Raw genomic sequence first — 14,169 nt, forward strand, 5'->3', positions numbered from 1 at the left:
TTTTTTTGAGTGTGTTCGGGGGTGTTTGTTGAGTGTGTTTGGGGGGGGGTGTTGAGTGTGTTCAGGGGTGTTTGTTGAGTGTGTCTGGGGGGATTTGTTGAGTGTGTCTGGGGGCATTTGTTGAGTGTATTCGGGTTTTGTTGAGTGTGTTTGGGTGGGTTTGTCGAGTGTGTTGAGGGGTTTTTGTTGAGTGTGTTCATGTTTGTTGAGTGTGTTCAGGTGTGTTGTCGTTTGGTGGCCATAATGCATTTAAAAAAAAATTGTTCTGAAGTAAAATCATACAGAAATGTTGACATCCATAACTTGAGAATGAGTTTTGAAATTCCGTGGTCTGTCGCAATAAGAGCTGTTTTGTTTTGTTAATCTGTTATTATTAAAGGGATGGCAAAAGGCCAGTAGAAATGAAAACCACCAGTGTTCCTTGTGTTTGGCTGGCCCTGGGAATGCATGTTTTCAATTTCCTGTGAGAATTATATTATAGTTCGACATGATAGCAACAGCAATTTATCCCAATATCTTTTGGACCTTTTTTTGTCTTTTTCAAGTTCTTTCTCATATATAATTTTGTTATATTCTCCCTTTCCATTTCTCTCCATGGCACAAACCGTACCTCAATAAAGAGGAACAAAAAGCTTCAACCCCAAGCCGTTGATAACATTCCCTCTAACCACCCCGATGACAAGTCCATTCACTGTACCAATCAGCCCTGTGAGCGCTGAGTGACATTGTGCAAACAGTGCTGAATTGCAATCCGGTTTTAGTCAAGTCCCTTTGGATGTGGCACGAAGCTGATGACGTTTGCTCTGAAACTCATCCCAAACTTACCTGGAACTCACCCAAGCTACATCGGTGCACGACACGGAACAGATCCCAAGAATGTACAGGTTGTAAAAGGGATAAATACTATTCAATTTATGGAAAATTAAACAGCTAAAAATATGAATGGAACAAGCAACATTTTTAAAGCTTTAGCCCTCTCTAAATGAGATTATAATAGGCCTGATGTCACTGGGGGCAGGTAGTTGCTTAGATTAGTCACCACTTAAAGTTTCTTCATTTTGATTTATGCCACATGTTGGATGTGAGGAAGTTATCTTGGTCTGATTTTGTGAAAAATGTTTTAACCTTTACCTTGCTGAATACACAAGCTCTGCAGTTACACAGTGTGTAATCCTTACCCTGCTGAATAAACAGTGACATTTATTTCACATATATTGAGTGGCATTTAGATGAAAGTAATTAGAATTTGTTTGAGAAAATATGTATAAATTACAAAACCCAAGCAAAAGACCAAGGCCTCTAGTACAAGAAATGAATAGGAGAAAAGATGAGGTAAATCAAGTAGTATTTAATGATTAGTTCATATGCTAATTCTAATATAAGGGTCAATTCTCTTTTGCTAGCTTCCTGTTTGAATGATCCTGTGGCTCTAATTTGTTATTATTTTTGTAAATCTCCTTTATCAGTTTGTTTCTTCAGGTAGTTATACTCTTGCCTTTAGGTTTTTAACTGCCAGCCATAAAGGTTTGACAGACAACCTATACCAAAGTCTGTGCCAATGCCTCTCTTTGAGCATCTCCCCAACAAGCCCTTTGGTTCATGGGAAGGAAGCTGACCTTTCACCTGACCCCTGCCCTTCAATGGCTGTGAATGAGACCTCACCATGTAATGGAATTGTGGGAGGCATCCCAGCTCTTGCTGCTCTTAGGCACATGGAGGTACCACATCCCCTGTGCTCCCACTCATATTATGTTCTCTCTTCCCAATATTCATTCTATTTCTCAAACATGTCCCTAAATAATGTTTGTACTGTTCAGATACGGCAACTGTTGTCAAGTGTTACAGATGCAGTCTACGTATCTGGGCCCAGTCCTGTTCGCAGCTGATGTCCAGACAAAGGAACATTCTTGCAGGACAGCAATCAGGTGTGAGAACCCTAACTATTAGACCATGGGCACTGAGTTCAATTGGATGGGCTCAGTTGTTGCCTCGGCTGAAGTCAGCTAACTCAATACAGACTGGGAGATCAAAATTGAGACCTTTGAGTGTGTTTGGATCAGTTCCACACTGCCTTTACTGAGCCACAAAGAGAGCAGTCAAAGGGTTTTCTAAAAGGCCATGAAGAACTTCCATTTCTCAAACAGTTTAAAAGGATTTATTACAACAACAATGATTGATTAGAAAATAAAGTTTGGGTAAAAATATATTTACACGCAATTTAAATCCATTCACAAGACCAACAATAAATATTTGCACAGACTCAGATATTTCTGATAACTTAACTACTTAGTGAGAAGCAAACCAAAATAAAAATGTACAAGTATCGACAAGAACCCCTCTTAATTCAGATTGGAATACATTTGTTGAGAAAACATTTTCTTCAGCTGTGCCACCTCAGCCGAGAGTGAAGCAAGCTGATTCTTAAGGATGCTGTTTTCGGATTTGAAGGTAGTGTCCTCCTTCAGAGTGCTCTTTGGATAGCCCGGAGCTCCTCGGGCACTGAAGTGGGCAGCTTCCTGCATGTACCTATAGTTCAGGCCACTTTTGCTCTCATCTGGTAAGAGTCCAACATGAGCTCTCCAAGCGGGTGGGACCAAACCAACACCTCTATCTGACTGAGGCATCGAAGTGTTAGTGTAACATCCTTGGGGCTGTTCCCTGACTTGGCCAACCGGTTGCTCAGGGACAGCTCTGGCGAAGTTGTCCAGCGCTGTTTGTACCATCTTTACCTTCACATCAACCTCAGTGCTTTCTTCTACTCCAGCTCCAATCTTAAACCGAAGTTTGTGAGGCAAACTTTTGACCATCTCTGTTAATTCTATGGACCTGGCTGGCTTAATGTTCTCACTTGGGTACGTTCTCCCAATGTCCACTTCTATGTCACTGTTGGAGGACAGTTGGGTTTCAAAGCGGTCTTCGTGATGAGGAGAAAATTTGCCTTGGTCACTCAAGTGGTCTTCAAAGAAGACAGGGCTTCCAACACTGGAGCTTCCAGGAGTGGAGATACCAGAGTCTTCAGACACCACACAGGACTCTTGTTGTTCTATCCCAAGTCCAGCTCCAAACTGCTGATTATTAGGTGGGAAGCTCTTATTGTCCACAGGCTGTATTATGTAACCATTGTCGGGTCTGGGCAGAAAAGCTGGCTGAACTCCAGTAATACAGCGTAGAGGCTGGGGATTATTTTGGACAGCCGGAGTCTCTGATGGGTCCTTTATGAGACCAAACTTGAACTTTAAAGCCAAGAGCTCAGCCTTCAGTCTGGCATTTTCTTCCAGAAGGGCAATGACTCGCTGCTCAAGGACCATGTCATTTACTCGACGTTTCTCTCTGGATCTCTTGGCTGCTTCGTTGTTCTTCTTGCGTTTGTCCCAGTAGCTGTTGTCTTTCTTTTCGTCTGGGATGAACTCTCGTTTTCTCCGGTTCACGGAGCTGGAGTCTTTATGTTTGATCTGCCTAGTGCCCAGCAGGGATCTAGCCAAAAGGCTGTTGGTGGTGAGCAGGGACACGGCCTCGTCAGTGAAGGACAGGCGTGGAGCGCACATGTCTAGGGTGCGAGGAGGGGCTGCAAGATCCTGGAGGTGGTCAGTCCTTGGCTCTCTTACCTCCTGGAATGATTCAGCAGCAGACATGTTCATTCCAGTTGATGGAATTGATTGCCTCCAACAGAAAAATTCAGCAGTGAAGAAGTAATCTGTTAAAATAAGAAATAGGAACACTGGATTGTCAGTTTGTTTAAATGCTAATTACACTTTGCTGCCTTAGGACCAGCTGGCTGGAAGGATATTGGACTTTCAACTAATAAAACACTTTGGAGTTGGGAATTCCACCATCGACTAGCTATTTGAGCCTGACTGCCCACAGGGTGGGTTAGTTTGGGCAATTCTCTGCCGGGCTGCCAGGCAGTTGGGCTAATGTTTCAACTTTCTCCAACTCAGGAGCTGGCAGTAACACTGCCTCCTATGAACAGAAGGAGACTACTATTGGAGTTGGCTGAAGAAGGCAAGGACCCTGAAACATAATGACTTGGCTGAAGCCAGATGTCAAGCATGAGTATAATCAAGAGTGATCTGTCTCCCTCTCCTATCTGTGGGTCCCAACACAGTTCAAAGCGTGAGATGAAAAAAAAGTCCTATTTTCAACCTTGAATGTGTCTTCTGAGAGCTCAGTGTGGGAAGATGATGGCCCAGAATTTGCTGGTAAGATAACATTGAGTTCAGTGTGCACGCTATTATTAGTGTGTGAACAACCCAGCAATTTGTGGTGAGGAAGAGATACAGTGAGTTGAGAATCGCCACAAATTGCTGGACGACTTTAGCCTTGCGAAAATGACAGCGCGCCCTCAATCTCCCTGTGAGTTTCAAGAAATTGCTGCATTTGTGCCGTTAAAACGGATTAAACTTGCTGCAGAAAGTTAGGGCTAATACTTAACCACGTAACAACCATTTTAATGATGAGATTGATGCGCCTGCAATGCCAGGCAACCTCTCTGGCTCAGAAAGGGAACAATTGAAACTGTGGAGTCTCATTCCTGCAGGTTCTTAGAGATTTTTGAAATTTAAGTCTTTTTTTCTTACTTTTCCATTTTGTCTCTTTGTATCTCTCTCTCTTAATCCAATCTTTTTTTCCCTCTCTTTATTTCTCTTTCTGTATCTAAATTGACTCTAATTCATCCTATTTCCTTCTCTGTCGTTCCCCCTGTTTCTCCATTCTTAAACCTCATTGGTTAAGGAGATAGACTGTTGGTCCTCTTGTTCACCAAGGTGCCCAGATGCCCCATTGCCCTCGCTGTCAGCAGCTCACACTTCCAGCAATTTGCAGCGCAAATATTATTCGAGCTGAAGGGTGAGGAAAAAAATCTAACGGTGCACATCACAAAATGCCTCGCTCCAGCAAAATCAGGGCCAATAACTTCACAAGCCTTCAAGGGCTGGTACAGCACTCAACTGTACTAAAAATAATCATTTCTATCAGGAATGTGTTGAAATCCTTGAGTGCTTGTTGCAGTTGTAAGTCATAACACCAGCCGCCTTCTTAAATGTGCAGCACTGTTTATTTTATACCTTAAGGGCAATCTACCATTTAAAACTCCCCTCGCCGCACCTCTAGGTCTTAGTTAGCTCACCGTTTGGAGTTTTAAACCAGATTGGCTATGAAGAAAGCCAGAATGTCAGCACTGAACCAAATCAGCCACTGTCTCCATGCCAGGGGGAAGGGCTGGTTTAATATAGATTAAAGTAATATTATAGTAAAGATGGTAACAGACCCAAGTAATTTTATAGTAAATACGGTAACAGGCCCAAATAATATTATAGTAAATACGGTCAAAGACCCAAGTATTTTTTATAGTAAATACGGTAATAGACCCAAATAAATTTATCGTAAATACAGACATAGACCCAAGTAATTTTATAGTAAATACGGTCACAGACCCATGTATTTTTATAGTAAAAACGGTAATAGACCCAAATAAATTTATAGTAAATGCAGCCATAGACCCAAGTAATTTTATAGTAAATATGGTAATAGACCCAAGTAAGTTAAAGTAAATACGGTAATAGACCCAAGTAATTTTATAATAAATACGGTAAGAGACCCAAGTAATCTTATAATAAATACGGTAACGGACCCAAGTGATTTTATAGTAAATACGGTAACGGACCCAAGTAATTTTATAGTAAATGCAGGTAAATGATAATTAACAAGGGTTAGAGGTAACTTGGAACATTCCCTAGCATTGAAAGTTTATCCCAACACCCCACCCCAATGTATTCTCTGTTTACTAAGTAGCAATAGGGTTGCTTAATGAAACACTCCGTCACATTCCAGGATTTAATGTCCATCAGGATATCCTACTTAACTGGTTCCCACCGTTTTCAGTTCTTCGTGGATATTTTATGACAGATCCTCACAGGATTGTACATTATCCCATTTCCCGGTGCGCAGGATGCCCAGTTTTCCACAGCTCACTGTCTTGGCTCCTCGTTAACACATTAAACTCACCCTTTAAGGATATTTGCTGTCACACTCAGTGTGGGAAACGTTAGATTTTATTTACCTCCAACTCGCTTCCGCCTCAAAAATGACCGAGTCAACATATTTAAAACAAAATCTCAGCTGCCTGCATCGGTACACGTATATTCAAAGTGCTCTTAGTTCAAAGTTACGCAAAGTCCCACTTCACTGTGTTAATTACGTTGTCTAATTCAACTTTTTGGGATAATTCAAATTTTTTTGAGTGCAAAAACAACTCTGAATTCCTGGGGCGGACTGTATATTTTCACGGAATATACTCACAAACAAACAATGTTACTCTTAAGGAGCTCCGGTTGTCTGATTTAAACTGCAGCAGTAAATATTCACATCAACTATCGCCGTTGTTCTACTCACAGCAATAATCGTTCACAGTTCCAGCCAGAGAGAAAGTATCTTAAGTCCCTCTCAGTTCCGAGTATGAGTTTCTCCTTCCTCGAAAGCAGATTTGTTCTGTTAGCAGGAGCTGAGTTATCTAAGCTGTTGCAATACTTTAAAAAAAATGTTACCCAACCCTCCTAAGGAACTCCTCCCAGTGCTGGCAAATTCGAGCCTCTCTCCTCCCTCCTTGCACTATTTTTGTAGCTCACTCCTGCCCTTTTTGCAGTTTGTTTTTTTCCACTGTGCACTGATCTGGAAACACTTCAGTGCACCGCGCGGCTCTTGTAGATTGCGATCAGTCTCTCCCCCCTCCTCCACCACCCTGCTCCAGTAAAAGTTAGTGCCATTTGAGCACTTTGCTTTTATTCATTCCTGTACGCCTTTATTTGTGAAACAATGACCCTCCACAAAAAAAAACCTTCACAAATTTCTTTAAATTCTCACAGTAACTTGTGATGTTTTACACTGAGGCTGAAGCCAGGACTCCTGTGGATAATTTTTAACAAATCCCCTTAAAAGGTGAGGTTAATGTGTTAAGGAGGAGCCAAGGGTTAGCTGTTTGACTATGGAGGGCATCACAGTTGTGTCTGATCTTGCCCTTCGTCAACACCCCTCCAGCACTGGATAAGGACAAAGAGTGGCCGATCCTTTGCCCCGTTCTAGCCCCGAGACACTGAGGCAAATTTTCGAATTAGCACTCTGGCTGAGATCTAGTGACTCAGCACAGACTGGAGAATGTACCAGGAAGAAACTACTTTTCATAAGAAGAATTCCTTCTCCGTGTGTTTTATTTCTGTACGGGTGTGAATCATTCCTTTCTGAGAGTCATAAATGGATCAGAGGAAGGCAGCGCATGTCCAAAAGACCTGGGTCACTTCATACACAGTGAATGTGGTCTGCCTAGCAATGACGTGGTGCACTGAAATTCTTTTCTGTGCTTAAAGCTGATACTGAAGAGCTAGCTGTGGCTGAGTGAGTAGCACTCGCACCTCTGAGTCAGCAGGTCGTGGGTTCAAGTCCCACTCCAGAGACTTGAGCACATAATCTAAGCTGACACTTCAATGCCATACTGAGGGAGTGCTGCACTGTCAGGGGTGCCGTCTTTCTGATGAGATGTTAAACTGAGACCCTGTCTGCCCTCTCACTTGGATGTAAAAGTTCCCATGGCACCATTTGAAAAAGAGCAGGGAAGTAGGCAGATTCATTCGTGGCCTTCAAAAGGGAACTGGATAAGTACTTGAAAGGAAAAAATTTGCAGGGCTACGGGGATAGGGTGGGGGAGTGGGACTAGCTGGATTGCTCTTGCATAGAGCTGGCTTGGACTTGATGGGCTGAATGGCCTCCTTCCACTCTGTAACCTTTCTAAGTTCTCCTGGCCAATCACTAACAGATTATTTGGTAATTATCTCATTGTTGTGTGCGAACTGACTGCTGTGTTTCCTACAGCAATGACTACACATCAAAAATACTTCATTGGTTGTAAAGTGTTTGGGACGTCCTGAGCTTGTGAAAGGCACCTATAAAGTGCAAGTTATTTTCTTTTTATTTGCATACATTAAAGGCCTTGAGAGGCAGAAGAATATGGAGCTCACTGTCTCTGCTGATACCCCCAGGTCAGGTAACCTATGGCGACCAGTGCAGTACGATACGTCCCGGAAGCTGCTTTCAACTCATGGCCATCGGCAGTGAAAGAAAATCCTCAAATTAAAGGAAGTTGCGAGATTAAGGAAGACCACAGACGATACACATGGGTTTTGCTCTGGTTTATTTTCCCACACGTCTCCTCAAACCCATTACTGAAGCTGGGTGCATGAGCTTCAGTTTGCCACCATGCAAATTATCACTGGCTTGTCGCTGAAAGTATCTATCACTGCCCAAGGGATGATTCAGAAAAACGATCCGTAATAATATGCCTTTGCCACAATGTACCATGAGCCCAGGACTGGCAACGTACAACCATATCCTTCCAAACCTTCAGTACTGTCTGAGTATTGTGTGTGTATTACACACTGGAGTTGAGTTCTTTTATGATTAGGATCCAGTCTCCAACCTGCAGACTCAGTGGGTAAGTTCTCTGCCTGGTGTGGTGCTGAGCCAAGAGGGTCCCAGGGTTTGTTTGCTGACTTGTGCTGAGTTAGGGGGTCTCGGATAGAGCAGTGGGAGAGCCGCAAGTAACCACAGTGTCCCTGGGCTAGAGAGGACAACCCCCACCCCCACAGGGTTTCCGCTCCTGATCACTATATAGTGACCCCACCCCCACCCCGCATCGGAAAGTGACTGTGTGAGCGTGTGAGAGTCAGTTCTAGCTGTGATGCCTCCCACAGTCGGGTAGCCTGTCAATCCTCACCATCTGAGCTCACACATTGAGAACAACTCTAGGGTGAGGTACTAGAAGTCAACTGGCACCTGTGGAAGATTCGGGAGAGAAGGGGAAATATTTGGGAGAAAAGAGCTAAATTCAGTAGGTCCAGAAGCAGGTTCTTCTTTAATTCTTCAAGAGGTTGCAGGAAGTGCCAACCATTGGAATGTTTATATCTGTGTAAATTGAGCTGCTGATCACTCCTGTGATCCCTTGTCCCAGTGATGACTGTGTTATCGTTAGGTGTCCCAGTGATGGTGATTCTGTGGTTAAGTGTCCCGGTGATGGTGATGTTGTGGTTAAGTGTCCCGGTGATGGTGATGTTGTGGTTAAGTGTCCCGGTGATGGTGATTCTGTGGTTAAATGTCCCGGTGATGGTGATTCTGTGGTTAAGTGTCCCGGTGATGGTGATTCTATGGTTAAGTGTCCTGGTGATGGTGATGATGTGGTTAAGTGTCCCAGTGATGGTGATTCTGTGGTTAAGTGTCCCAGTGATGGTGATTCTATGGTTAAGTGTCCTGGTGATGGTGATGATGTGGTTAAGTGTCCCGGTGATGGTGATTCTGTGGTTAGGTGTCCCGGTGAAGGTGATTCTGTGGTTAGGTGTCCTGGTGATGGTGATTCTGTGGTTAAGTGTCCTGGTGATGGTGATTCTGTGGTTAAGTGTCCCGGTGATGGTGATTCTGTAGTTAAGTGTCCCGGTGATGGTAATAATGTGGTTAAGTGTCCCGGGGATAGAGATATTGTGGTTAAGTGTCCCGGTGATGGTGATTCTGTAGTTAAGTGTCCCGGTGATGGAGATATTGTGGTTAAGTGTCCCGGTGATGGTGATTCTGTGGTTAAGTGTCCCGGTGATGGTGGTTCTGTAATTAAGTGTCCCAGTGATGGTGATTCTGTAGTTAAATGTCCTAGTGATGGTGATGTTGTGGTTAAGTGTCCCGGTGATGGTGATTCTGTGGTTAAGTGTCCCAGTGATGGTAATTCTGTGGTTAAGCGTCCCAGTGATGGTGGTTCTGTGGTTAAGTGTCCCGGTGATGGTGATTCTGTGGTTAAGTGTCCCGGTAAAGCCGATGCAGGTTTGTAATGTTGAGTAGTAAATAAGATAGTGTGTGTATCAGTTCTAGTGTGTTAAAAAAAAAATATTCCTCCTTGTTCGTTATTGAATCGTTCAACACTTTGTTAATATTCATAAACTGTCTAGCTAAAAAGTTAAAGTAAATATCCACACTCCTTGTCCCCTACCGTGGGTCAAATCCCGAGGAACAGTGTGACATAATAACTGTCTGTACACATGGGGCTGAGACTCACACATGACAAACTTACCATGGGTTGTAAGTGTTGCTGTTTACCCCACTGACCTGGTACAGGGCACAGTGACATCCTGTGAAGAGACACCACAAGTTGTGACGCTCACCAAGTATTGCAATTCTGCATATGAAATCCCGGAGGCTGGTTTGTGAGCAGTCTTGAGTGAGAACAGATTGCTTGTCCTAATTATATTCCATTGACAGCACAGGGCTAAATATATACAAGTTAAAACAAATTTTCCAATTTTTACAACCAATTTTGGAGACAACAAAACTATCTCCACGGTTCCCAGGCTGCACATGGTTAGATATGGAGACTTTACACTGGAGCATACACCAGCTAAAAAACGCTGTCTGCTGTCTTGTTCCAAACCTTCATCAATTAAATATTGACAAAAGGAAACACTATCGTTCACTCCAAACACCACCAAATCAGCACTACCGACGTTAATAAGGCCATTAACAAAAGCAAATCAAGCACTGGGGTTCATTTCTAGAGGTATAGAATTGAAAAGCAGAGAAGTTATGTTAAACCTGTATCAAACCTTGGTCAGACCACATTTGGAGTACTGTGCATAGTTCTGGTCTCCATATTATAAAAAGGATAAAGAGGCACTGGAGAAGGTGCAAAAACGATTCACAAGGATGGTACTAGAACTGACAGGATATACTTATCAGGAACGGCTGAACAGGTTGGGGCTCCTCTCTCTATGAAAGAGAGGACTGAGGGGTGACCTGATAGAGGTCTTTAAAATTATGAAGGGGTTTGCTAGAGTAGACGTAGAGAAGATGTTTCCACTTGTTGGGGAGTCCAAAACCAGGGGCCATAAATATAAGATAGTCACCAATAAATCCAATAGGGAATTCAGGAGAAACTTCTTTACCCAAAAAGTGCTAAGAATGTGGAACTCGTTATCACGTGGAGTAGTTGAGGCGAATAGCATAGATGCATTTAAGGGGAAGCTAGATAAACACATGAGGGAGAACGGAATAGAAGGTTATGTTGATAGGGTGAGATGAAGTAGGGTGGAGAGGAGGCTTATGTGGAGCATAAACACCGGCATAGACCAGTTGGGCCGAATGGCCTGTTTCTGTCAGTACATTCTATGTAATTATATGTAATTATATTTATTTCCTCCAACCAATGTAAATCCAATCACTCAGAAAGAAAAGTCTCTCATTCTCTACCTTTATCTCTCTGTCACTCTCATTCTCTATCTCTGTACCTCTCATCATCTCCCTCTTTTGCTTTCTTTCTCTCATTTGCTCTCTCATGTTGTCTTGGCTGATTTCTCTCTCATTTTCAGTCTCGTTTTTTTTCTCTGTTTCATTCTCACCCTTCTTTCATTCCTCTTTTTTGAACGCCTCACTCTCTCTCTCTCTTTCTCTCTCGCTCTCTCTCACTATCACTCTTTTTCCTTCATAAAAAAGTACGTCATACCACAGACTGTTGCTGAGGGGCTGAGTTAAACTCTGGACGCGTTGTAGAGGGGTGAGTGATGTATGGTTTCTGTAACCATGAAGGACCACAAATAACCGGGTGTTACATCAGAGGCTGCAGTCTCACGGAGAGACACTTAATATGTCTCAGCCCTGGGTTTAGAATCAGATGCCCTTATAGCTGAGTCTCTATGCCAGAAAACCACAGTGTCCTTTTTACATAGCTTGTTAATGAACACAGAGTTAATCCCAAATAAATCCTGCACCTTAACCAGGAAAATTTTTTTTTTAAAGGCATTTTTGAAATATCTACCCAATCGCCAAAAAATAAATTTCCAATCACATCCCATTCCTTAAAGGTCCCACATTTTTGACTCAAGCCAAGTTTACGAAAGCAGTGTGTCGTAGCTTTAAAAAAGGAAACATGTTTGATAAAGGTGAGACTCCGTTATATAATGGTGCCCCGATCCCAGGGCAGCTGAGTGAAGTCAACACATACAAAATAAGAAATGACTCGAGATCTGCCGAGTGAGTGTTCAGACAAAGGACACTTACCCCTGATCAATGATTACTTCCTCTGCTCCCCCTTGCTCTGGCAGTCTGGGTCTATTTAAGTTTTCCTTGACAGTATCCAGTGAGCTCACACACACGGTGTGTAATCTGTGCGCTCTCTCTTACTCTGAGCTGCCGCCTCTCCCTTAGCCTCCTATTTGTGCTGTTGCTTCGTTCAGAAGTCAGTTGGGAGGGGGAGGGGGGGGGGAGGGAGGTGGGGGAACAGTGTCACCTGAGGGAACCCTGAACCATCAATCCTTCTTTCCTGATCCCAGCCAGGATGCGCCGTAACCTTGGCAATCGCATCCCCTTGGCAACCAATGTATGTGTGTGAGAACAAGAGCGAGTGTGTCAACCCCCATATTGCCATGGCAACTCATGACGTCAAAGAAGCCAGAAATAGCCTTGCAATTTGCAAATGTTATTGTACCACAGAGCTGCGATCAGTAAATCTGGGCAGAAGTGTTTGCAAATAGGTGGTCTCGAGCGGGAGATTGTCTGCATTATAAAATTTGCACCACCCCAGCTGGTAATTCCTTAAACCTCTTATCTAATATGCATACATCTCATTTATTCCAATGAAGTGGGTCAGCAGCAGTGAGGACTCGCACACTGGTCAGAAATACTGTATAGGCAGACTCATTTAGATCTAACAAGATGTCACACTGAACCAATCTGTCACCCTTGGGAGGACTGGAGCTGCGTCACAACTACGGTTTGTGCATGTGCGTCTGTAAGTGGGACTGAACACAGCTATAATTAGGGGAGCTGTGCAGTCCTGTCAGGTCCAAATCTGGGCTTTAGATACGTATTTCGAACTCTGTAGTGTTTAGATCTCTCAATCAGGTCACTGATTCAGCACAGATTGGTGTTACTCTGCGGGTGTTATCTTTGCTGACCTACATTGGCTCCCGGTCCGGCAACGCCTCGATTTTAAAATTCTGATCCTTGTTTACAGATCCCCTACCTGGCCTCACCCCCTCCCTATCTCTGTAACCTCCTCCAGCCCTACAACCCTCCGAGATCTCTGCGCTCCTCCGATTCTGGCCTCTTGCGCATCCCCGATTTTCATCGTTCCACCATTGGCGGCCATGCCTTCAGCTGCTTAGGCCCTAAGCTCTGGAATTCCCTCCATAAACCTCTCCACCTCTCTCCTCCTTTAAGATGCTCCTTAAAACCTACCTCTTTGACCAAGCCTTTGGTCACCTGTCCTAATATCTCCTTATGTGGCTCAGTGTCAAATTTTGTCTGACAACTCTCCTGTGGGACGTTTTACTATGTTAAAGGCGCTATATAAATGCAAGTTATTGTTGTATATCTGGAGCAATGCTGGGAGAGTAAAACTTACTGTCAGGCTACGACAGGCATGTTCACACTGGGAGAGAACCTGTGTGATGGGCACCCCAATGACTCAATGGGTAAATGCAGTGCCGGGTGTTGTACTGGGCCATCCAAGGTAGACAGTTCCAGGTCCAATCCACTATCAATGCCGAGTGAAGTGAATTCAGCTGGGCTGGCGGTAGGAATGCCCATCGACCTCAGCCCAGCTCTCCCCGTCCCTCTCCCACTGTCCCTCTGATCAACTTCAGCCCCGCTCTCCCCTCCCCTCCCCCTCCCACCAACCTCAGCCCTGCCCTCTCCCTCCCCTCCCCCTCCCACCAACCTCAGCCCCGCCCTCTCCCTCCCCTCCCCCTCCCACCAACCTCAGCCCTGCCCTCTCCCTCCCCTCCCTCTCCTACCAACCTCAGCCCCGCCCTCTCCCTCCCCTCCCATCAACCTCTGCCGCGCCCTCTCCCATCAACCTCAGCCCCGGCCTCCCCCTCCCCTCCCACCAACCTCAGCCCCGCCCTCCCCACCCCCTCCCATAAACCTCAGCCGTGCTCTCCCCTCCCCCTCCCACCAACCTCAGCCCTGCCCTCTCCCTCCCCTCCCTCTCCTACCAACCTCAGCCCGGCTCTCCCCCTCTCCCTCCCCCCACCAACCTCTGCCGCGCCCTCTCCCATCAACCTCAGCCCCGGCCTCCCCCTCCCCTCCCATCAACCTCTGCCCCACCATCCCCCACCAACCTCTGCCCCACCCTCTCACACCCCTTCCCCC

General features: G+C 44.7%; 1 protein-coding gene across 3 annotated transcripts; it reads right to left on the reverse strand.

Annotated features, from left to right (window-relative positions):
- Positions 1 to 1,328: 1,328 nt before the first annotated feature.
- LOC137304494 (nuclear factor interleukin-3-regulated protein-like) lies at positions 1,329 to 12,240 on the reverse strand. Of its 3 annotated transcripts, none has more exons than XM_067973115.1 (2): positions 12,076 to 12,240; positions 1,329 to 3,694 (listed from the first exon to the last, which is right to left on the reverse strand). In XM_067973115.1, exon 2 carries the CDS (start codon positions 3,636 to 3,638, stop codon positions 2,340 to 2,342), a length of 1,299 nt encoding a protein of 432 aa, XP_067829216.1. In that variant the 5' UTR covers positions 3,639 to 3,694; positions 12,076 to 12,240; the 3' UTR covers positions 1,329 to 2,339. The 3 variants fall into 3 exon arrangements, with proteins under 3 accessions (XP_067829216.1, XP_067829215.1, XP_067829217.1); XM_067973114.1 differs by lacking the exon at positions 12,076 to 12,240 and adding an exon at positions 6,391 to 6,532; XM_067973116.1 differs by lacking the exon at positions 12,076 to 12,240 and adding an exon at positions 6,298 to 6,383.
- Positions 12,241 to 14,169: the final 1,929 nt, after the last annotated feature.

Source organism: Heptranchias perlo, chromosome 37 (assembly GCF_035084215.1).
Source record: "Heptranchias perlo isolate sHepPer1 chromosome 37, sHepPer1.hap1, whole genome shotgun sequence".
NCBI classification, from domain to species: domain Eukaryota; kingdom Metazoa; phylum Chordata; class Chondrichthyes; order Hexanchiformes; family Hexanchidae; genus Heptranchias; species Heptranchias perlo.

Bases quoted from the DNA above. Each gene is read 5' to 3' on its own strand.
- LOC137304494 (XM_067973115.1), bottom strand. From the start codon at position 3,638: ATGAACATGTCTGCTGCTGAATCATTCCAGGAGGTAAGAGAGCCAAGG.